At 34.7% G+C, this 25,007-nt stretch overlaps 1 protein-coding gene across 1 annotated transcript in view; it reads right to left on the bottom strand.

The window, feature by feature from the left end:
- Window positions 1-25,007, bottom strand: part of RagA-B (Ras-related GTP binding A/B) — a 58,147-nt gene that overhangs the window by 19,937 nt on the left and 13,203 nt on the right. The window contains exons 2-7 of the mRNA XM_090385440.1: window positions 24,179-24,278; window positions 19,552-19,682; window positions 14,712-14,870; window positions 14,247-14,342; window positions 10,915-11,037; window positions 2,445-2,652 (exon numbers count right to left, since the gene is read on the bottom strand). Coding sequence (XP_090241566.1) covers window positions 2,445-2,652; window positions 10,915-11,037; window positions 14,247-14,342; window positions 14,712-14,870; window positions 19,552-19,682; window positions 24,179-24,278 — 817 coding nt within the window. The remainder of the gene's footprint in view (window positions 1-2,444; window positions 2,653-10,914; window positions 11,038-14,246; window positions 14,343-14,711; window positions 14,871-19,551; window positions 19,683-24,178; window positions 24,279-25,007) is intronic.

Raw genomic sequence — 25,007 nt, 5'->3', positions numbered from 1 at the left:
TATACCGAACAAATATCCATTCCCAATGATTAGATTATGAACTAAACACAAGGATATGAGTAAGAATTAGACCCATAAAGTTCAAACTCATTTATTTAAATTTAATATATTGTAATGTTAAATGTTAAAATTAGAAAAATTTGCTGAATTTGATTATGACAAAAAGTTGTTTACTAGATGTGTGTGATCAACTGAAAAATTACGTATAATATTTATTAAGCACTTCATATAATGAGTTTTGACAAGATTTGCTGTCTTTTTAAGGCGGGAAGTGTTCACAAATATTTTGGGAAATGGATATATTCTCAAGTGAAATATACATTGTCCTTATTTCACTGATATGGGCTCCCCAATTTTCAATTTTCCAACTGCAGTGTCTTAAACACTGAAAGAAAAACAATATTAAAAAAAACAAAGAAAGATATATTTGTATATTCTTTTATGTATGCATGAAAAACAAAAGTGGGATAGCTTTTCCTAATTATGCAAATAGCTTAATTGACATTCTACAGACAGATTGCAGTTAGCTAAGTTCTCTTCTTCCCACTGTAGAATTACTTGTAGATCAGCATTTAAACTACTAGTGAATATTCGAGAAGTTGTAGCTGTTCATGCAAAACAGTGCCTGTCAAACTGAAAGGTGGAATGTAGTGTACTATCATCAGAATTTTTGCAAGAGAGCTCATTAATGAACAGGAGGAAAAGAGTGGGTGAAAGAAGAGAAACATCCAAAAAAAAAACCTCCTGCATCTTCTGTTACATGCAATGAGTGTCAGAAAAGATAAATGTAATTGAACGATAACTGGAAGGAAGAAATTTGTCACTCTTTTATTTTTTAGGAACTGCACATGAACAAAAATTCCATGCATTATGTTGGACTGGACACCAGTAGAATAAGAGTGTAAAAAATATGACACAAAATGGGAGCTAAAGGCAGGTGGAGAAGTGCTATCAGATTCTGGGCTTTTTGTGGCACTGACATTGTTCAAGATTCTTGAAATTTTTTTCTTTTCAAAAAAAAAAAAAAAAATTACAAAATTACATGCACACACCCCATTTAAAAAGTCCATGGCCTGAGTATGAAAGGGTAGTGGTACAGTGTTCCAAAATTTTTGTGCTTAATGTATAACACTTCAAATAGTAACCCAAGTTTTATGAATTTTCAATGTCTTTTTTTTTTTTTTTTAATCACAGTTCCTGAAGTCAACAAAGTTGTGTGAATGAGAAAAGATGGACAAAATCAGTTAATATGCACTTATCCAATATTTGGGATAAAAGGGACTAACACCAAAGGCAATTCATGATGATATAGTTGAAACATTGAGAATTCGATGAATCATGCTGTAGAAGACCTGCAAAGTCCATAATTCGAGAAGTTGTCGACAGTGTGCATGATCTGGTGCCGCCGATGAATAGACGATTGATAGTTCGGTACACTGCCAGCTGTCTTTGGTATCTTATCTGGGTGTATGTACCACATTATAACAGAGGTTCTTCTCACTATGGAAAAAGTGTCATTGTGATGGGTTCCGATGTTATTGACAGCAGATCAAAAAATGCACAAGAGTTGTCAATTCAAGTGAACATTTTCATTGTTTTCAAGCAGATCTAGCCAGTGTCCTTGCAAGGTTTGTGATCATGGATGAGATATGAGTCCATAACTTTCAGCTAGAGACAAAGGAGCAGTCAAAACAGTGGAAACACTATCTTTTGCCTATTCAAACACAATCTTTTCCAAAGAAAGCCAAGTTAATTCCTTCTGCTGGAAAGGGATGACATTGGTTTTTTGGGACGCTGATGGAGCACTACTAGTGAATTACCTTCTGAAAGGCCAGACAGTAACAGGGGCATATGACACAGACCTTGTGTCATATGCCCCTGTTACTGTTTGAATGAAAACATTAAAGACAAATGCCAAGGAAAATGCAGAAAAGGAGTCTTGTTCCACCAGGACAATGCACCTGCTCACAAGTTTGTCACTGCCATGGCTACATTGCATGATTGCAGCTTTGAAATCTTGGACCATCTTTCATATTTGCCAAATCTAGCACCATTGGACTTTCACCTATTTCCTAATTTGAAAAAACACATCTGGCTAGCATCCATTTTCCTACTGATAGTGACACATCACTGCTGCAGTGGATGCATTCCTGGAGGCTCCAGATAAAACTTTCTTTGCAACTGGAATAAATGCATTTCAGCAACAGTGGCAAAAATTTGACTCCAAAGTTTCCAAAGGAGACTTTGGAGTCAAAGTCTCCTTTGACTGAAAAGTAATGTTACCAAACTCCTCAAATAAACCTTTCATACTCAGACCAAAAACTTTTCAAACACTCCACACATATATGTTTATATATTTAAATCTTTGCACGCTAAGACAATGGTAATACACGAGATAATTCTGACAAATTTCATTTAAACGAACTTAAAAGTGTTCTACTTACGAATAGTAGGATCAGAAGTAATAACCATTACATAAGTATTTGGAGTAAAAACATCAATGAATGCTGCAAAATTACTGTTTTTGGCACTCATGCAAGTAAATTGTGCTGCAAGCTTACTACAACTTAGTTTGAACTGCTTAATTATGTTGGACACCTTTTCAAAACGATGAATGTCAGGATGGGTTCTACGTTCACAATGCGATATTACCTATAATATAAGAATTTCAGATATATGTATGTTATATAAATCTGGTTTATAAATACAATAAAAGTAAATCACCATAAAAGTAAATATACAGGATCATGAAAAGATGCAACTTTTTTTTAATATATTGTAGTGACATTGATAAGTTTGGTGTCTTAACACTAGAAGTACGGCAGCAGCTGATTTGACCGTCAAACATTTTTAAGTTAATGTTATTATTTTATCATTACAAGCTTATTAAAATAATAACATTTGAAAATGCTATAGATTTGTATTTTTTTTCTAAAAATATGCATCACTATACTTTAATTTTTTTTTACTTTTTTAAAAAATAAAGAATATATTGGGTGTTATATGAGATATGGATGTAGTTAGTTTGAACATAAACATGCTTCCTTTAAATGTTGCTTTCAAAATGTTATTAAATTTTAATACTTTGTGTACTATATTTGTACCTTCTTCTCCCAGTGGCCTCCGTAGCCGAGTGGTCAGGAGTGGGAGTGCAGTAGCACGCGCTCTTTGAGTAGACCGGGGTTCAAGCCCCTGACTGCTGAATACGGTCGATCTGCCAACCCGCACTGAACCAGCGTGGCAGATTATGGTCTATTTCCCTCAGCATGAATTGTTGAGGAGGCTTCCATCCTGCAGTGGGTTGAAATGACTGCACTTTACTTTGTTTTTACTTCTTCCAGTCACACAGTTCCCTGAGGAGCTGTTGTGGCCACCAACAAAATCCTCCAACTGCATCGATCATATGCTATACGAGCGGCATCGCAAAATGTCACACTCAAAAGTTCACTTATCCCATCCTTCCACCTAGTTGCAGGTCTTCCTTTAATAGTAGTTTTTGGATATGGTCTCTGTGGAATCAGATAATGTGGTGGTATACCATTGCCTACCACATGGCTGATTTTGAAAGGGGGCCGGCTTTAATCATAGGAAGAGTCATCATGCATCCCACGAGATGCTCTTGAAGAGGAAAGGTGACTACAGCAGAGCCCCCACTTAGTGCAGAAGGCTGATTACAACATGATATATTTTCATACACAAGTACAATTTCGAAACTTCTTCAGTTAGTATAAAACAGCTCAGACTTGTTAAGTATATTGTATTCTTCAGTGCATAACATATGTAATATAGCAAAACTGTGTCAAGTTCTTTTTGTTATTGTGTGTTACTTGTAAAACAAATGAGGTCAAGTTGTGGGTTTACACTAACTGGGGCAATTAACTGAAAATTATTTAGATGTGCCAAATAATGATGATGCCTCCTATAAAACTAATCTGTTCTACCTGAAAACAATAGTTCAACTGAATAAAACTTTAATACAAAAATTGGCATGGATATGGTTGATCAGATGACAAGAAAATATTCCATCAAAACAAGTTCTAGATAGCCATTACAAGTTTTCCACAATATATTAGATCTAGCTGCTATAAAGGAATTAAATCGGTGGGGGGCGGGGGCATAGAGCTCAGAGCTGCCCACATTAAATGGTTGTGTTGACCATTAAGCAACACAATGGCAACTCCCAAGGCAGAATGCACTAGTCTCACAGGGGATAGTTGACGGCGACTCTATTGTCAGAGAAAGAGGAAATATATTGTGCAAAAAGGGTAGGTGGAATAGGACAGAGTATGTCTGCCAAGAGCAAACATTGATGAGGTATAAAGCAGGTATCATGTTTTAAGCCTTAAAAGATTATATCTGCTTGTGAAGGGGAACAGATTCATGATAGTCGTGTACAACAAAATCACCTTTTGTGCCCTTAAATTTTAAGGGCACAAAAGGTGATTTTGTTGTACACGTTGGCACTAATGATATTAAGAGTAGGAGATCTGCAGCCTTACTTAACAAGTACAAGGCAATGCTGAAAAATGTTTCGAGTTAGGGTTAAATTTGATGGGAGGGAGAATACGATGATAGTCATGTCAATCAATTTGGCTCTGAGCTACTGTGCAAGGCTCATCGGGTAGAATTTTTCTCAGCATGGTCTGAGCTTGTTAGCAGGAGAGAGACTGCTTCTACAGGGACGGGATACACTTAAATAGAAAGAAATTGGGTGCAAGAATATTTGCTGATGCTATTGAAGCAGTGTTACATTGGTCAGAAAACTGCTAGCTGGGGGGGATACACAGACTAATAGATTAATAATGGCTGCAGGCAGAGGTGAAAGCGATTCTTGCACTGCTTCTGTTGGAATGAGCAGCAGCCTTGAAAGCAAGGTGACGTGGATTTCAAGAACTGCTGGGAGTCATCATGAAACAAATAAATATGTGGAATGTATTAGGGTAACTAAGCATAAGAACAGATGCATGTATACTTGCATGTACACCAATGCTCGGAGTATATTAAATAAATTTGATGATTTTGAATTTCTAGTCAAGACAAAATGCTTATTTATTATTTATTTGGTAGTTGTTGGCGCATCGGCTTCTGTGGCCATATTGCACCTCCCAAGGTTTTTGCAGTACTTTGATCCAAGCCCGAGGCGGGAATCGAACCCGCGACCTTTGGGTTGCCGGGCAGGTACTTTACCCACTCGGCTAGCCCGGTCGGCCAGACAAAATGCAGACATTGTTGGGATATCAAAGACATGGTGTCACTCAGATATAAGGAATGCAGAATATGGGAAGTACAATGTATACAGAAAAGACAGACAGGATGTGGGAAGGGGAGGCATCTAGTTGACACTGGTGGACAGAGTAATGTTGAGTCAGTTACGTGTGACATAAAGCACCGGTAAACTACAAATAAGAGTAGGAGTGTGTTATATGTTGGACTGATGAGTTCAACAAATAGCTGTACAGAAAAATAGAGTAGGCCAGTAAATCAGAATATCCTATAATAGGAGATTAGCTTTCCAGATATTGACTGGAACTTGTGGGTTGGTAACTTTGTAGATTTATTGGATGATGGTTTCCTACAGCAGTATGTGAGAGAGGCAACAAGGAGTAATACTCTTGATCTGATCATCAGCAGAAATTATTCATGCATTAAGAATCTGCAGATAAAAGAATCACTAGGTGGCAGTGTATTTATTTGAGATTTACTTGAAGATGTAACTACCATCAAGGGTAAAGGGAGGGGTTTTTGCTTTTGTAAAGGTGACTACAGTGGTCTCCGACAGCGTTTAAATTCTATACAATAGGACCAAATAATGATGTTGCCATCAGCCAGTTCTAAACTTGAAGTATTCAAGGAATTAATCATGGAAGCTACTAGGCTCTTCATAACAAATAAGAAATACTCTTCAATGTATAGGCCTAAATAGATGTCAGCTGAACTGATGCAACTTGTGGCAAAGAAGAAAAGTGCATGGGATGCATATAAATTATCGGGCAACATAGAAGCCTATAGTAGATATAAACTAGTCTATAATCAAGTCAAAAAGGAAGTTAAGTAAGGGAAGGCAGATTACAAGAAATCTTTGCCAAAGAATCTTTGCCAATGTTTCCACTTATGTAAACATTAGAAGGAAGGGGATAGATCAAATTGGTCCACTTGATATCGATGGTTTCACTGTTGATGACCCTGCTCAGGTTGCTGAAGAACTAAATGAGTATTTTGCATCTACATTCACACATGAGGAATTCTTTAGGGAAGGGGATGCCAGAAGTTCAAACTCTGACAGGGAACTAAGTGATTTTGTAATAACTGAGAGGAAAATGGAAGAGAATTGAATTTAAACAAAAGAAAGGTACCTGGGGTGGATGGGTTCTATCCAATTATATTAAGGAAGGCAGCGAAGGAAGTAAGCAAACCCTTAGCCATAATCATGAGAGCATCCTTGGATTCAGGGGAGGTACCCATGGAGTGGATATGTGTGAATGCATCCCCAATTCACAAAGAGGGATCAAAGGGTGAGCGAGTAATTGCAGACTTGTTAGTTTAACCTCTTTCCCAGGGAAAATAATAAATAAATAAATGAAACATAATATAGAAAATATAATAAATAAAACATGATCAGAGGAGTTCATAAGATATAAAGAATACAAGAAACACACACCATATTCAGTAGCCACGGGCTTAAACCCTGGTCACTAAAGGCACATTGTACTTATGCACCCTTGCAATGACCACTTGGCTATGGTAGCCTTCAATAGAGTCACTGGTAAAAGAAGTAATGCAGGATCATCTAGCCAAGGCTGAAATTATAATTCAGATGCAGCATAGGTTTGTGAAGTGGAAATCTTGTTTGACCAATTTGATTGGATACTATGATGTGCTCACAAAGGAACTGTAAGCAAAAAATAATTTTGATATTATATACTTGGATTTCAGGAAAGCTTTTGATACTATTCTACATGAAAGATTGCTGAAGAAATTGCGCAGTGTGGCACTAAGGGCATGTTGCTGCTATGGATAAAGGGATGGTTGAGTGGGAGAAGGCAGAGTGGTAATCAATGGACATTGCTCTTCTTTGATTAATTATTATTAGTCAAAGAAGATTTCCACAAGACTTATTAGTGGAGTTCTCCAGGGTTCGGCATTGGGCCCATTGTTGTTTTCTATATTTATCAATAATATTGATGAGCAACTCAGGCTTATTGGTCAAGTTTTCAGATGACACAAAGTTGGCAGGGTAGTTAATGACAGTATACTACTGCAACAGGATCTAGAAGTTAGGCAGATGGGCTAAGAAATGGCAATTGAAGTTAATACTGTCTTCTGCAACCATACTTCCTTCAAACTGAGTAATGATGGTTGCAGAATAGGTGTGTGGAAGTTTGCTGTTAGCCAGTGGTTGGTTGATTGCTAGAACAAACTTCCATCTGTTGTTGTGGAAGTTGATAGTTTAAATAAATTCAAGGAACTAGACAAACTACTGGAGGTAATGAAATGGGGGGGGGAGGGGTTGCTGATGCTGTAAAAGCTCGCTTTCTTGCATTGTTTGCTACTGCCAATGCTAAATATAGGAATTTTTTAAAAAATTAAGAACTTGAAAATTTCTTCATTTTGCAAATGTTTGAATAGCTTACAGAAAACTTTCACAGGGCTGAACAAAGAGCAACTTGATCAACATCATCAGGAACAAGTAAAAAATGATGACATTGTCAAATACAAAAATTCAAAAACTAAACCAGCGTTATTTGTAATAAAGGTCAAAGACCTATGTGTAACCCATAACAGTGTACTGGTGCTAATGGTATTACTTGTGTATATTTCTGCATAAATTTATTAATTTAATTTTCTATAATTGTTAAATTTTGTATGTATTTAGAAAGATGAAAGTTTTTTTTTTTTTAAGTTATATTAGATTTATTGGTATTAATAAAGTACACTAAAGTTTTTTTTATGAATTTGCATCAATTTTCAACTTAAAGACCAATGATATGATACACTATTAAAAGATCAAACTGATCACATAGTTGGAAAAACCACCAAAAGTGGCAGACATAGGAGTTATTATTCAAGCAAAAACATTCAATATGTGATCCCTATGCATCCAAGACAATTTACAGATATCAATAAAATTTACTATAACTGCAAAGAGTGTATCTTCAGAGATGCTTTCCATGGCAGCAGTGATTTTACCCTTTTCATTTCTTCAATGGTATATGAATTATTCCAGTGGACACTGTCATCCAGGAATCCTGAGAAGAAATAATCATAGGACCCCATATCCATCCAGTTCCATATTTTTTAGTGCCCCCTCTTTCAGTTTGACTCAGAGTTATTGTTAAACATGCTGTGCCTGGGTTCTGTTATAATCTTTCTAGGTAAGGAATGGTGTTGGTAGGGGGTGATTTCAATCTAATTTTAAGCAAATATGATATACAGTGGCGGACAAAAAGAAAAAAAAAAAAAAAAAATCACTTTTTTGTTACTTTTACATGTTACTTTTTTTTACAGTCATTTTGTTTGTTGCAAAGGTATTACGTCAGATAATGCTTCTACTGCATCACACAGTAATTGCAAGGTATTGCATCAGTTGTTTCAATAAATATGGCATTGAATATGCTCATTAGTATCCTATTTTGCAGAGGTGTAAGCATGGCTCTATATGTTCAGTTGATACCAAGAAAAAAAAGTGTAGCTGTTGCTCTGCCCCAGGAAGGGGTTTCTTGGGGGTATTTTATCACTGATAAAATAGGGTGCCACCAGTCAACAGTATCCCAGGTGCTGAAATTAAAGCGTGAAACCAGTGATGTGAAGAAAAGACCTGGATCAGGCCATAAGAGAGTGATGCCTTCCCAAGATCAATATTTGAAACAGCCATGCCTTCGTAATCGCCATGCTAGTGCTCGTGATCTAAAATTGGACTTTGAGATGCCTCTGGCATTGAAACAAGTGCACGAAGTCCAAAGACAGCTTTCGGAATGTGGTCTGTATGCCTATCGGCCCAAGTAGAACATTTGTTGAGCCAACAAATGAGCTGCAGGAGAGCATTGTAAGGGTGTGGCACCACAAAACTGGGCAACAGTATCTAGAAGTTAACTCTATGCCAGATTATTGCAAGGATGTAATTGCAGCTTGAGGAGGAACAACAAAATATTGAGGACTTATTTTGTTGGTTGTCATGCTTGCCATTTGCATGATTTCTCATATTTCCATTAATTATGCATTTTACCCTTTGGGAAGATATTTATGGCAATTAGGTACATCAGGTGGAGTCTTTTTATTGGATTTCATTCACAGAGATATATATCCCATCTAACAAATGCATTTCAAACATATCTGCAACCCACAATGCAGCACAAAACACATTATTTGCAAAGTTCACAAGTGATGCAGTTTTATTGTCCGCCACTGTATATAACTTACAAAACTATTTAATACATATTTTACATACTAAATCTATGTTTTAAATGAGGAATGGCACAGCTCTTTAAAATATGGATGACAACTCACCCAATGCAGCCTTTCATATACATGTATGAGCTACTTTAAAATTATAACACATTTTTATTTTGATGCACTGATAATTTTTTCACAAATAAATAACATTTTAAGAAAATGTGTATGTATTTAGCAATAAAAACTTTCAGGGTTGCCTTTGTTACCCTGAATATTAAAGATGAATGAAGATGAAGAACCACAATTACCACATGTAGTTTTGCTACTACATCTTATTCTTGTTGGAGAAACGTTTCTTCTATGTTTGCTGCCATGCCCCGAAGCAGTGGAATAAAGTGGTCTTGGAGTTTCATGTAGCATTCCACATTAACTGTCATTGAGGAAGAGGTTGTGAGGTTAGGCTTGTGTGTTAAGCAACCAAAGCTATGATGTTCGGTATATATCATTTCTATAATTGTATTTTCTTGAGTTGGTTTACTGGATGAAAAGCCATACAACCATAACCCGGGACCAATAAACCCAGCCACATTGTGAAAAAAGCTTATTAAAATTCCTTCCATCATTGACAGGATTCACAAACCCAGGTCTTTTCTACTCAGTGTGGGAGAACAGTGATTACAACTGTTGTGCTATGGACAAGGGTAACCATCCAGGAAGACTGTTTTAATGATTCCAGCTCATTAAATTACACAACACACTATGCCGGTGTGTACAAAAACAACTAAGGCTACTAGGTATTAGTATACTACAAGTATACACAAGTTTTCTGAAAGAAAACAAGTTTCTTGCAGACTAAACATGCCTGAAACAGATTCAGTCTTGTGAAAAAGGGAAAGATAAATAAAAGAAAACTTCTTCCTGCATCTTCTCTGCTAGGAGTACCACTGGTGTTATTAAAAAAAAAAAAAAAAAAAAAAAAGTTCTTATGTATATAATGACACTAAATTAACCAAATGCTAGTCAAGTACAGGCAGTTCCCGCTTTATGAGTTTTTTTTTTTTTTTTTCAAGTATCAAGTATCAACAAAATCGAAAATATGAAGATTAATTGCAAAAAATGAATGTTAAACATTCATAAATCCCACATTTCAAACCACGCGCATAGCTATACAAAAAACTGCACCCTTCTTTATGATATTAATCCGTTCCATCGTATTGTGAAAATATCGTAATGTGAACCAAATAACACATTGTTCTTTAGTTATTCATTCCAAGCTCTAGGAAGTTGAAATTTTTGCTGTATAAGTAAGCTATTTATCTCTCTAAAAGGTCATTATAATGTAAATTGTATTAGTTACCAATTCAAATCATCAAACAATTTATAACATCTCACAAAAATATAGTAAGTTCTCTTCGACACTTCTGAATGCTTTATCATTGTGAACAAATTCCTTAATCAAAGTTACTAATATTTCCATTCAAAACTTTCTCAAAAATTCTGGAACAATTAAAGATGAACACTTACTAGAAATGTAGCTCTTTCAAAAAGAAGCACCTCATCAGCTTCAATGATGTTAGCAAACTGTTGCAAACTTGCTTCTAACTGTTGAACATTTGGAATGAGAGTATATACAATGGAAGACCATGCCTGAAACAATGTTTATGAATGTATTAGAATTTACATGTCAAAAATAGGAATTTATTAATTCTGAGAAAAGGTGTAGATATCTGGAGGGAACACAGGTACAAGTAAAACTGATAGCAATAGTGATACAGTAAACACTGTAAAATCCAGCACATTTTGTGTGTGTGTGTGAGAGAGAGAGAGAGAGAGAGAGAGAGAGAGAGAGAGAGAGAGAGAGAGAGAGAGAGAGAGAGAGAGAGAGAGAGAGAGAGAGAATGCTCAGTGTGGGTACAGCTGGAGGTGCACAACTAAGAAGAAAAATCGCAGGCCGCTCAAGGTCACTCATGTGGCTTCCTACTCCAATACTATGGAAGACAAGGCCCAGCAAGTGACTGAGTTGCTGTTTTTCTGTCTGCTATGGTTATAACAGTGGCAAAAATGAAACTTGATCTTTGTTATTTCTCCACAATGTATTAATAAAGGTTTACAGATGTTAACAAGTTTAGTTGCTAGTGCTTAACAGACAATGAAATGTGCTTCTCCAAACCTATCAACCAGTAGGTATACTTCTCTAAAATCTGTAAAATTTTAAACCTCAGCACCTCTTGATCCCCAAGAGTGCCAGATTTTAAAGAGTTTACTGCATTTAATTTTCCCCCCTCAATATTCTATTCAAATCGGAATACATTTTACTAATCTAAATGGCAAAATAAGAATTTTTCATTTTTAAAACATTTTAAAAAAATTTGTTGTTTTGAAGATTTTGATTACTCAATCTGTTTTAAAGCTTTATATACTATCTATATACAAAATAAGTAGCATATATTTGTAACTGAAAGATCTTTACTTATCTCTGACATAAATGCATCCATCTCTCCTCTTAGATGCCACTGGGAATGTCAATTAATAGAATAACACTATTATTACATCCTCAAAAATAAAGTTAAATTCAGATTACTACCAATCTGGAAAATCACTATAGTAATATTCATTAGTTTTAACCTTCTGAGAATTTGCTATTTATAAAATCCCAAATAAAGAAAGAAACAAAATCAATAAAAGCCCAAAACTTAATTGATTACCTCCAAGATTTTTTTCTTATTTCCTCACTTTTAATATGCTTGGCATTATTTCCATCTATCAATTCCATTTATTTTTATTAAAATTATCATTTCTGAAGCTTCTAATTTTTTATCAGCTCCTTTATTTCTTACATAGCTCTCAGCTCCAAACATTAAAATAGACTTAAAACTGTTTCAAACAGGTAATTTATTTTGTGACAAATGAATTTTAATTGACTTTTTACACTTCTGATTTAATCATGGTATTGTTTATTTCTATGTCTAAACTTTCATCTTTATTAAATACACAAAATCATTAATTTATTTCAATTTTGGTTATTTTGTTCACACTGCAAATTTTCCTTGAATTTCAAAACTTTCATTTTTGTCTAACTAATTTTCATGCAAAATTGCCTACAACCTATATCTAATTTAAAATCTTGTAGGTTACTATTCAGAAGCACAATATTATCTGTAGAAAATAATAATCCAATATTTACATTTTTTCACACGAAAATTTGTTATAACTTACATCCTTTTGAGTGAGAGCAGAAAACCAAAGTGACCAAGTAAACTCATACTTCTTATTTATACAAATTAGGCAATATTATTTTTTTAATATTAGATAAGCTGCAACCATATGGTAAGTGTAAAGCAAAGGAAGGGCAGGGAATACATCCAACTGAAATCAAGAAATCACTGCATTAAAGAAACCAAATCATACAAATCGAATTAAAAACATAATTAATATCACAATTGAACAGATCCTTGAATTGAATTAATAAACCTGACTTCAGCTACAAAAACTAAAAAAAAAAATTTTAAAGAACAACAGAAATCAAGCAAACATTGGAACTGCAATATATTAAAGAAGGTGCATAAGTGATATTATCTAATGTTCAAGACCTGATAACAAAATAATCCAAAGTATAAAAGGATGGCTATTGACCCAATACAGAAAAACAAGGTGAAAATTTATGTGGTCATTTAGGTTTTCTGATCTTCCTACTTCCTTACCGAAGAGAACTCAATGTTTGGAACAGGTATATGGGAAGTGGCAATATTTGTTTGTATTGGGTCAATACTTATCCTTTATAGCCTTGATTATTTAGTGTTCCTACCTTTGGTTTTGTTAATAGGTCTCTAGCTTAAGGTAATGTCCAATGTATATTAAGTTAATAAAGTTTGAGGCAGTACTTTGTGTATTCTTTTGCCTAGGGTTTTTGAAGGATTTAAAAGAGGCACCTTTTTTCAGTCCACCAATGTAGCAACTTTTCTAATACGTCACAGTTCTAATAGTCTGTTTGATTTGCATCATTATTCGAGGTTTTCATTATCTAAAGTCAGGTATAATTCAATGTTCTGTTCAATTATGATGATAGTTATGTTTTTAATATAATATGCATGATTTAGTTTCTTTAATATGCTGATTTCTTGATTTCACTTATTTTAGTTCAATGCATTTTTTGTTCCCTTCCTTTCTTTTCTGTTTATCGTACATTCACAATTTACCTAGTTTTTAAAATGGTTGTAATCAATTTGTACAAATTAGAAGAGTTATGAGTTACTTGGTCACTTGGGTTTTCTGCTGTGCTTAGCTCCTCACTGAAGATGACACAATGTCCAAAACAGCCACATAGGCAGTGGCAATATTTTTATGTATTGGATCAATAGTCATCCTTTTATAGCCTGGATTATTTCATATTCCTACCTGTGGTTTAATTAGCAGGTCTTGAACTTCAGGTAATGTCCAAAGTATATTAAGGACTAATATGCATGTTGTGTGGGCTGATAAGCCCAGAATAACTCAGGGAAACTCTGCTTCCTCTGCCTGAGATTAGCTAACTACAGCACCAATTGAAGAGGCCTTTTTAAGAATTACTCCAACAGGATTTGATTCTATACATCTCCAAATGAGTGACACGTGGCAAAACCAATATACTACCATGGAAGACAACATATAAGTTGATATGGACTTCACTGTTCAGTATGTCTGTATCAACAGATACTATGATGAATATTTGCAAAACATCACAAATATGACTGAAATTCAAAAAATAAAGTAAGCATATCAGATCAAATGGTAAAAGATGAAATTTCCATAAATTTTAGGTGGTGGTGAATATGTATACATCTCTATCTATGTTTATGAGCCTGGATTATGTTTATTACCTTATACAGTGTTTCGTCCCATATCGATGTGCGGAAACAGGTACAGGCTAATGGACGAGATAAGCGCTTTAAATCTTCTTCCCTTTCTTGGAATATCTATGGCAAATAAATAAATTATTACAATGAAACACATTTAATATAGTATCATGTTTAAGTGAAATAAATTAAAAAATGAATTAAATAAAGCAAAATCTTATAAATTCATTTAATCAAGCATTATGAAAATAGCAAAGATTACTGCATAATTAACGCATGAAATTTGATTATAAAGAATGATTCAAATGAATTTATGATGATTTATATAATTTAGGGAATGAAAATATAGGACAATTCTCACTGAAAGTTACTAATATCATTATAGGTAAATAGCATAAAATTTGAAAATGCATGCACATCTGTAAAAACAAACAGGATTTCATCATTTCTTTATATTTCATATATATATAGATATGGAAAATCACATACTAAGTCACGCTGATCTTCCTGAACAAGGTCCATTTTGTGAACTAAACAAAACACTTTTGCCTCAGGGGAGTTTTGTAGAATGGCTTCTAGACAAGACTGATAATAATGCATATCCTTTTCAAGTTCTCTAGATTCCACATCAAAAACATATATAAGTACCTGAAAAGGTTTATAATTACCAGAATTTATTGAAAGAAATTACTAGAGGAAAAAAAAAAAACAAAAATATCTTAAGCTAATAATGTAATATTAGCATATTGAGAAGTGTGAATGTATCTTAAACTATAATACCTGTGATTTTATTGAAATTTGAGATAAAGCTTATCTTTTGCTTAAATCACATTATTAAAAATATAAAAAATAAATCAATTTCTTTATAGACCAGGGGTAGGGGAAAACCATTAGAGTTGAAGTCGGTAGACGGGGATACTAAATTATACACTGAGTGATCACTGAATTATGACCACCTACCTAATACTTCGTAGGTTCTTTTGCCCTCAGTACAGCAGCTTTCCGATGTGGCATTAATTCAACAAGATTTCGGAAGTGATCGGGAGGTATGGCCAACCAAGCTGTGTGTAATGCGGCTGGCAATGCAGGTATGGAGGTGATTGGTGTATCCAGACGCCTGATATGGCTTTCCATAGTGTCTCACAAGTGCTCTATGGGATTGATATCGGCTGAGTTCGGAGGCCAATTGATATGCTGGAAGTCAGAACTGTGTTCCTCAAACCATTCCTGCAAATCAAGTGCCCGATGGCTTGGCGTATTGTCATCTTGGAAGACACCATCGCCATTCAGGAAAAAAGTGTAACATAGTGGGGTGTACACAGTCAGCAAGCAGTTGACGATAGCAGAGACCAGTGATATGTTGTTCCACGCGGACCAGGGGTCCAAGTTCCTTCTAGTGAAACATGCCCCACACCACCTGCACTTTTGATACCATGCATGATGGATCAAGAGCCTCATGTTGTTGATGCCAAATCCGTGCCGACAATCCACGGTGTGGAGTAAATAACATGACTCATCCGATCAACACACCTTCCAGTCTTCTAATGTCCAACTTGCATGCTCTTTGCACTAGATGAGTCTTTTACGCTGATGAACCTTGGTTAGGAGAGGATACCATAGGGGTCGTCTGTTGATATAGCCCATAAGTGCGGCGTATGGTCATGCCATATATTGTTCCAGGTTGGCCTAGGTTGTTTTGGGTAGTCAAACTCTTCAACAGTGCTGCACCCGTTTGCCTGTACAAGTAGTCGGACCTGACGCTCACCTCTAACATCAACCTTTCGCTGACCTTTCCAGTTTTGCCATCGGGTCATTGTTTGACCATATTGACACCAGTCCTGGTACACTTTAACAATGACGGCTCTTGAACACCCCACCAGTTCAGCCGTTTGGGAAATCGAGGCACCAGATCGTCGAGATATCACAATCTGTCTTTTATCAAAGTTCGATAAATCCTTCCTTTTACCCATCAGAATGATGTGTAAAACTCGGAATTTTACTACCTACACGGACCACTGACACCTTATCTATGCTACATAGGTCGACTAACTGAGTGATAAGCGCTCTCATACCTCACGTAGGTCGACTAACTGTGCGCTCTCATACCTCACGTGGTCAACGGGTCGCATTCAGTTTTCATAGGGGTGGTCATAATTCAGTGATCACTCAGTGTATATCAACATTGCAAACCACATCATAATTTATAAATGGTATCATATCAGCTGAGGTTGATAGTCTGGTGAACTTTTTTTTATATATCTAGCTCTCTTGAATCTTTTGGTCTTTACTAATAGTTGAAAGAGCACATTGTTGCTGATACCATCTTGAGCAATCGGCATGACCACAATTTTCCAGCATGTTTTGATACATGGGACTAGTGATCATTCTTTTTGTGAAAGACAAGATGTATATCTTTCAGCAACTTTCAGCACAAAATATGTTAACTTTGGGACTGTCTTGGATATGTTTGTTATTTGGTTTTTAGGAGCATTAGCAACTAAGGCCATATTGCTCCGGGATATGCGGTGGTCATTTCCTGACCTTTCCACATCCTCCGTATTTGGTGGTGACGGGCTCGAACCCTGGTCTAATCAAGAAGCATGTGCTATGCACTGCTGCTCCTTCCCACCTGGTTACGGAGGTGCCTCTTGGATATGTCTAAAACAATCCTGAATTTTTAATTTCCCCATGCTCTGTGTTGTGTGTGTCACCTTGCCTGTGATGTGGGGCATGTACTCGTCATTAAACACAAAATATTTAAGCAGCCTTCACCCTCTGCATCTTAGTAAAGATGTCCACATATCCACTTAAAATATCTATAGATAAAGATCCATGTAGCACCTTGCAACATGCATGCCACAACGTGTGCAAGCTGTTCTGTGAGCAACAGGCCTTACTTGATATTATGTACATGGTCATATTTTAACATACTTTCAGTGTGCAAATCTACAGGGTGAATTATTAGGAATATTACATTAGACTATATATATATTAAGTGCAATAGCATCATTAATACACAGCCATTTCTGAATAAACAGAATATTTATAAGGCGGCATCGTTTTAAGTTATATCTCATATTGTGAATACCTTCACAACGAGTTGCCACGATATTGCACTACTTCAAATAAGTAACGCTTCACCTAAGAAGAAGACTAATGTTACTTATTCTCAGATAGGTACCACCACAAAATATTTAAGCAGCCTTCACCCTCTGCATCTTAGTAAAGATGTCCACATATCCACTTAAAATATCTATAGATAAAGATCCATGTAGCACCTTGCAACATGCATGCCACAACGTGTGCAAGCTGTTCTGTGAGCAACAGGCCTTACTTGATATTATGTACATGGTCATATTTTAACATACTTTCAGTGTGCAAATCTACAGGGTGAATTATTAGGAATATTACATTAGACTATATATATATTAAGTGCAATAGCATCATTAATACACAGCCATTTCTGAATAAACAGAATATTTATAAGGCGGCATCGTTTTAAGTTATATCTCATATTGTGAATACCTTCACAACGAGTTGCCACGATATTGCACTACTTCAAATAAGTAACGCTTCACCTAAGAAGAAGACTAATGTTACTTATTCTCAGATAGGTACCACCACCTAGATGGCACCGTTTCGGGCTATTTGGTCCCCTCTTTGGTGGGTGGGTACCCAAGTGATGCAATATATACATAGTCCAAATTTGCTGCAAGCTTGAGGCTTTAGCCCTAAATGCATCTTAGTCTGAATATTACATTATTATTCTTGTACATAACTTCAAGATGTCATTTGAGATCATTTCGAGGGAAAAAAAAAGTTATATCAACATGGATCCAATTTGAAACAGTTTTGGGGCTACAGTTGTTCAGAATTTATACAGGGAGTTTAGAATTCTACAAAATATGAATAAGGAAACATGAACTTGGCAATGTGGCAAAGTGTTTATTCTTGACGTTTTTTTTACAAGATTTGGCATAACATGGACTCAAAGTTTAATAGGTTTTCAAACAGACTATCCTCAACCTCAATATACAAGACAGCTCATTTGTGAATTGCTCATATAGTTAATTTTACTTTGGTAAAATGAACAAGGTGTACTGATAACCAGGCCATATTCCAACTGCAATACTTCAGCCACTGGACATCATCCTATATTACATAGCATTCTAATTACTCTTGTCTGCAGAACATCAAGACATGCAAAATTCCTCTGAGTACTATTTTGTTGACTCCTCTGGATCATGGTGATAATGTTCTTTTTTTTCTTTACTACATGTTATATAACCAAATACCTAGATGAAAGACAAACAATGAAATGAACCGGTCTCTTTCAATTGCTAAGAAATACAACCAAACACTGTTCTATTTGGAAGTTATCAATTTGGAAATCTTTGCTGGGATTTTGCAACAAACAGCATTTCTATCATAAAATCTGAAAACATAAATCATGTCAACATATTCATCATTAGAAAATACTGAAGGCACAATGAAGACACAAGTTATCAAATGCATTGTACACAAGAGTTATCAAATGCACAAGGCACAAGAGTCAAACTGCAAGGTAATGCAGTTCTGCAAAATCTTGTAAACAAAACAAAGAATAAACCCTCCTGCCAGATGCATGTTGTCTTATTCTTATTTTGAATCATTCTAAACTTTAATTTTGAACAGCCATATCTCCACAAATATTCAACTGATGCCATGTTCATATAATATTTTTCACTCAAAATAAGAAATCACATCCTGAAGCCATGCACATGCTTTACATTACTATATTCGTATGATAAAAAATGCTCATTGAATTCAGTGGGACCACCGGAAAAGTAGCCTTGTCCCCCTCCTCCTCTGTGGAAGGTTAGGAGAGAGAGACTCTTTAAATCAAAATTATGTTTTTATTACATATCTTTATTTTAAATATAAATACTCTAGTTACTCTTCTATCAAAAGAATGTTAAATCACAGAATAAGTACCTTGTTAAAAGTATTTTAAAATATTGTAGCCTTGCTTCTTAAAATTATCAATATTTAACACAGGTATAATACCTATTTCTAATATAATTCAGTGACCTTAAGCAATTTAATTTCAAATGCTGTTATTTTAAGATTTCCTTGTTTTAAAAAAGTTATTTAAAGTTTTCATTACAAAAAAATTTATAGGCATTTATGGCCTGTACTAAAGTTTTTACTTTACATGTTTATTAACTGTGTGAAAAAAAAAAAAAAAGTACAATGCATAAATATTCTAGTAACTATTTAAATATATAGTTATGAATTTATATCAATATCAGGGAAATTATTAAAAGAGTGCAAGCAGTAGAGTACTCACCTCAACATTTCTGAAGATATTATCTCGCTGACTAGCAAAATAATTTTCCATAAATGCTTCTTGACCTCCACAATCCCAAATGTTCAAAACAAGATTACCAAGAAAACGAACATGAGAATGTTCAACGTCAACTGTAATAGGAGGATAAAACACATAAATATTTCATATTTTTGTTAAATGTGAAAATAAAAACAAAGCAATTAAAATTATATAATAACCTTCATTGAGCATACTCTTCATTAAGTCTCCTAAAATATAAGCACTGGGAAAACAAAAATGACAGTTGTTGTTGTTGTTGTTATTTGGTTTTCAGGAGCATTAGCAACTAAGGCCATATTGCTCCGGGATATGCAGTGGTCATTCCCTGACCTTTCCGCATCCTCCGTATTTGGTGGTGACGGGCTCGAACCCCGGTCTAATCAAGAAGCGTGTGCTACGCACTGCTGCTCCTTCCCACCTGGCTATGGAGGCGCCAAAAAAATGACAGTAGGAGTGTGCTATAGGCCTAATGACTATGATAAGTATACCAAACAACTGAACAAAGAAATAGTGGGCCAGTAAATTAGAATGTCTATAATAGGAGATTTAACTTTCCAGATTTATTGGATAACATTTTTCTACAGCAACATGTAATAGAGGTAAGAAGAGGAAGCAATACCCTTGACCCAGTTATTAGCAGTGATTCTTCATGAATTAAGAATCTGCAGGTAAAAAACTGGGTGGCAGTGTTCACAATACCCTAATGTGGAATTTAATTAAAGACATAACTACTATCAAGAGTAAAGGGAAAAGCTTTTGCAAGGGTGACTACAATAGTTACAGAGAGTTTTTAAATTCTATGCAGTGGAACCAACTAATGATGTTACCAACAGCAAATTCTAAATGGGAAGAATTCAGGAATTAATCAAAAAAGCCACTAGGCTTTTCATACTAATTAAGAAATACTGCTCAAGGCTTAGACCATAAATGGATGTCAGATGAAGTGATGAGACTTGTGGCAGAGAAGAAAAATGTGTGGGATGCATATACAGAAGCCTATGGTACATATAAATTAGTCTGTAATTAAGTTACAAAGGAGGATAGACAACTAAGGCAGATTATGAGAAGACTCTTGCAAAGAATGCAAAGCACAGCAGCAGAGATTTCTATGTTTATATTAACAGTAGATGGAGGGGATTGAATCACATTGGGCCACTTGATGTAAATGGGTGCTGATGATCCTGCTCAGGTTGCTGACAAACTGAATAGGTATTCTGCATTTACACTCACACATGAGGAATTCTTTAGGAAAAGGGATGCCAGAAGTTTATCAAACTTTAATGGGGAGCTCAATGATTTTGTCATAACTGAAAGGAAAGTGGAAGAGAAATTGTTGAAGCTAAACATAAAAATGATACGTGGGTGTATCGGATCTATTCAATCATATTAAGGGAGGCAGCAAAGGAGGTAAACAAACCCTTAACCATAATTATGAGTGCATCCTTGGAGTCAGAAGAGGTTCCTATGGACTAGAGGTGAGAATGTTTCCCCAATTCAAAAGGAGATATGAGTAATTACAGACTGGTTAATTTAATATCTGTTCCCAGGAAAATAATGGAGTCACTGGTTAAAGAAGTTGATGAAGAACCATCTAAACAGGAATGCAATTATAATGCAGTCACAGCAGGGATTTGTTAATAAGGATTCAGAAACATTGCCTAAGAGTAATTAGTTTAACCAATTGAGTGTGATAGGTGCTATAAATGCCCTAAGACTAACCATAACAGGCTAGGCATGTCAATCACCGATTGGCAAAAGGGATACCAGATTGTAAAGACTAACCAATTATTTATTAAAAAATAACATACAATAAGCATTGCATTAAGAAAGGATGAAATACTTATGTTGTTGAAGAATTAAAAAAAAAAAAAAAAAAAAAAATCCTTGAACTTTCTTACAGAAATTTAAAAGAAATTTTGTCACCAGTCACGTGACCCACTATTGTATTTACTACAACTTGGAATGCCACTACTACTGGGTTAAATTTATTCAAGCTATCTACTTCCACACCTGATGGAAGTTTGCTTCAATGATCAATTACTCTCTAGCTTAAAACAAATTTTCTCCCATCTGCCTTACAACCATTCTTTTCCAATTTAAATTTATGTCCTTTTGTGTGCATATGTGTCATTCTAGAAAAAGTTAAGGATGCCATCAGCATTTAGTTTACTCAATCATTTAAAGTCTTAGCCACTTCAATTGGGTATCCTCATATATGCCTAATTTCCAGATGCTGAAATTTATAGATAGTCTTTTTTTTGTAGGAGAACCTTATGCAGTGGACCTCTGTTTTACGATATTAATCCGTTCTAGAGATGGTGTATTGTGAAAATATTGTAATGTGAACCTAATAACACATTGTTTTTTGGTAATTCATTACAAGGCCACGGAAGTTGAAATTTTCACTTTATAACTAAGCTGTTTATCTCTCTAAAAGGTGATTTATCAGTTTACACAACATTGTACATACACGAATCCAATACAGTAAATTTATTCAAATAAAAAAATAAAAAAAAAATCACAGAAATTCATTGAAATAAAAAATTCACACACAAAAAATCACTTCAACTAAAGGATGCAAAAACAAAATATGAGGCCAACACATTTACAAATGCTGCTATTGTCTGAGAGAAGGATCACGTGATCCGGTCGGAGACAATCCTAAGTCCATCGTAAAGTGAAATAAGTAGGCGCCAGTTAACATGATCAATGGTTAGTAGAATCAGCCACTTTATAGAATAAAATCTTAAAAAACCAATTCAAATCATTAAAATGCACTACACTTTCACTGTTATCATATGTTCGGCTATAAGAATAAATTTTGAATGCTTTGCAATATTTTTCTAAAGCACATTCTGGAGGTCACGACCACAAAAAAATAAAACCAATTTGCAGTTTCTAGTTTATTGGGCTTTTCTGTTAGTGCAATCTATTATAAATGGGCAGTAAACTCGATCTTATTGCATTTGCAATAATACCGATAGCTGGGATTCTGTGGGTTTTTATGTTATTATGGTGAAATGTTACCTTTCGTGAAATCTTCAATCATATAAAAAACAAATAAATCTTCAGAATCTTTACTTCATTCCTATTTTTTAGGCTTCATAAATTTGTTACTCTGTATCTCACGAGTATAGTGTTAGTTGCAATTTGTGCATGCCATGTTCTTTGTTATTGATTGAAACATATTACAACATATCACTTATTCACAATATAATTTCATTCAGATATTTAATCTTATAGCAATCTTCTTAATCCATTTTTAATGATCCTATGTAGAGCTAAGTCTCGCACAGCAAGGTCTTATCTTTTTTACTGTTTTAAATTTTACATTTTACAACAAAAAAAAAAGGTCAGTGAACAGAAATATCAATTAATTAGTATGTACATATTACAGTATGTATTAATTAAGCTATGTACATAAGCATAAATTTATTTTTATTTTGCAAACTTGTGGAAAATATTCTTTCAATTTTCATGTATCATTTAATTTTGTTAATTGGTAAGGTAATAAAGTTAAATTTGTGCTTTATCTCTTTACTTTTATAGCCTGTGGATAATATTCCTTCTATTTTTGCTTATTAGAATCGCTGTTTAATAGAATTAAAATTCAATTCACAAATGTGATCACAATGACCGGCAGTTACTAGATATCGTATAATGAATGGTATTTTATTATGGAGAGTCAATCATAAAGTGATCTGATCATACAGTGAACCAATTGTAAAGTGCACGGGGGGGGGGGTCCACTATACTAATCTTGTTACTCTTCTCTGCATCCATTCCAACAGATCCATGTCCTCCCTAAAATGAGGCTTTCAAACCTGTAATGCAGTACTCAAGATGTAGCCTAACCACTGCTTTATAATAGTGGGATACTCACTTCCCCTTTGTGATTAAACAAAAATAGACTTGAAATTGTATCATTTTATTGTTAAAATAACAGATAACATACACGTGTACAATTTTAAATTATCTGTAGCCTTTTTCAAAAAAAAAAAAAAAAAAAAAAAAGCTAATTTTATATACGTACTAACTTGCACTTGTTGATACTCCTGCAACATAATTAATTACAGACAGCAAAGAAACAGCAAAATAAGGATAATTATAATCTGGGTACATCTCATCTGAGTGAGATATGGTATTATCTCCCCACCCCCATGTTATAATTTTAACACCAGAAGCTATGTTCATTACAATTTGTGTTTAATACGATATCCTGAAACAAATCTCTTATATCCCCTATGCTGCTGTTTTGCAACTGGAAATTACACACAATTTAAATTAAAAGTGCACAAATCGTAAGTACACTTTTAATGTAATACATTACCAATTTATACTAGTACTTTCAATCATACAATTTACCAATCAGCATATGATATATGCTGCAACTTGGTCACTAGGTTGCCTACAAATAGGGATTCCACTTCTGCCAACTAAAATTCTTGAGATAAATGTGTTTAGGTAGCTCACAGTTTCTGCACTTCAAGCTTTGTCCACAACATGTACATTTCATAATATAAAAACTGTTCATCTGAAATAATTTAAAACAAATTTTGTTTATGGGAGGGAGTGAAATATGACTTACTTGTTGCTCCTAGTCGTCGAGTATCTCTGGCTATATAATTTGCAAAAATGATAGATCTCATACTGGTCTTACCCGAACCACTTTTTCCCATTAAAAGGACCTAAATCAAATATATAACAGCTAATTTAATTAAATATGAAAAATATAATTATTAAGTAATACTTTATAGTAATTGAAATTTTATATTCATACAAATAACATACATAATTTTTATCATTAAGCATAACAACAACAAAAAAAAAAAAAAAAAACCTTATCTCTAGCCTTCTTTGGTTATAAAAACCAATAAACAATGTAACTGTTCAGAGAGTGCAAGTATGCATCTACAGTGCACTAATAAAATGTGAAAAACTAAATGGAAATTTATTTTTGACAAAGACTAATTATTAATTGGTAGTGTGTTAATTGAAAATTTCTGGCCATCTTTTATTTTTTTGCTTTTGTAAAGTAATGTAATTTAATCATTTCCAGCTATAATGTGATTTGATATAACATTTTATATCTGTTGACAGTTATCAGATGCAATATACAAAGGGTACTAGGAAAGTTTTGCAATACAGTTTTGTTTATTTAATTTTTTCAAAGTAATTTCCTCTACATTCAATACACCTCTCCATCCTCCGAAACCAATCTTTAAACCAGTTCTGCCAAGTTTCACTAGGGAGTAAAGCACACTCGTTGTCCCAAGCCCGTAGAAGGTCCTCATCACTGGAAAACCGCCTCCCTTTTAGCTTCATTTTCACATGCGGGAACAGTGCAAAGTCGCAGGGAGCAAGGTCTGGACTGTAGGGAGGGTGCCCGAGAAGTTTCAGTCCTGTCATGGTCAAAT

The sequence above is a fragment of the Mastigoproctus giganteus genome, chromosome 11 (genome assembly GCF_048544385.1).
Source record: "Mastigoproctus giganteus isolate SK-2022 chromosome 11, ASM4854438v1, whole genome shotgun sequence".
Classification (NCBI taxonomy): domain Eukaryota; kingdom Metazoa; phylum Arthropoda; class Arachnida; order Uropygi; family Thelyphonidae; genus Mastigoproctus; species Mastigoproctus giganteus.
This window is presented reverse-complemented; position numbering and strand designations above follow the sequence as displayed.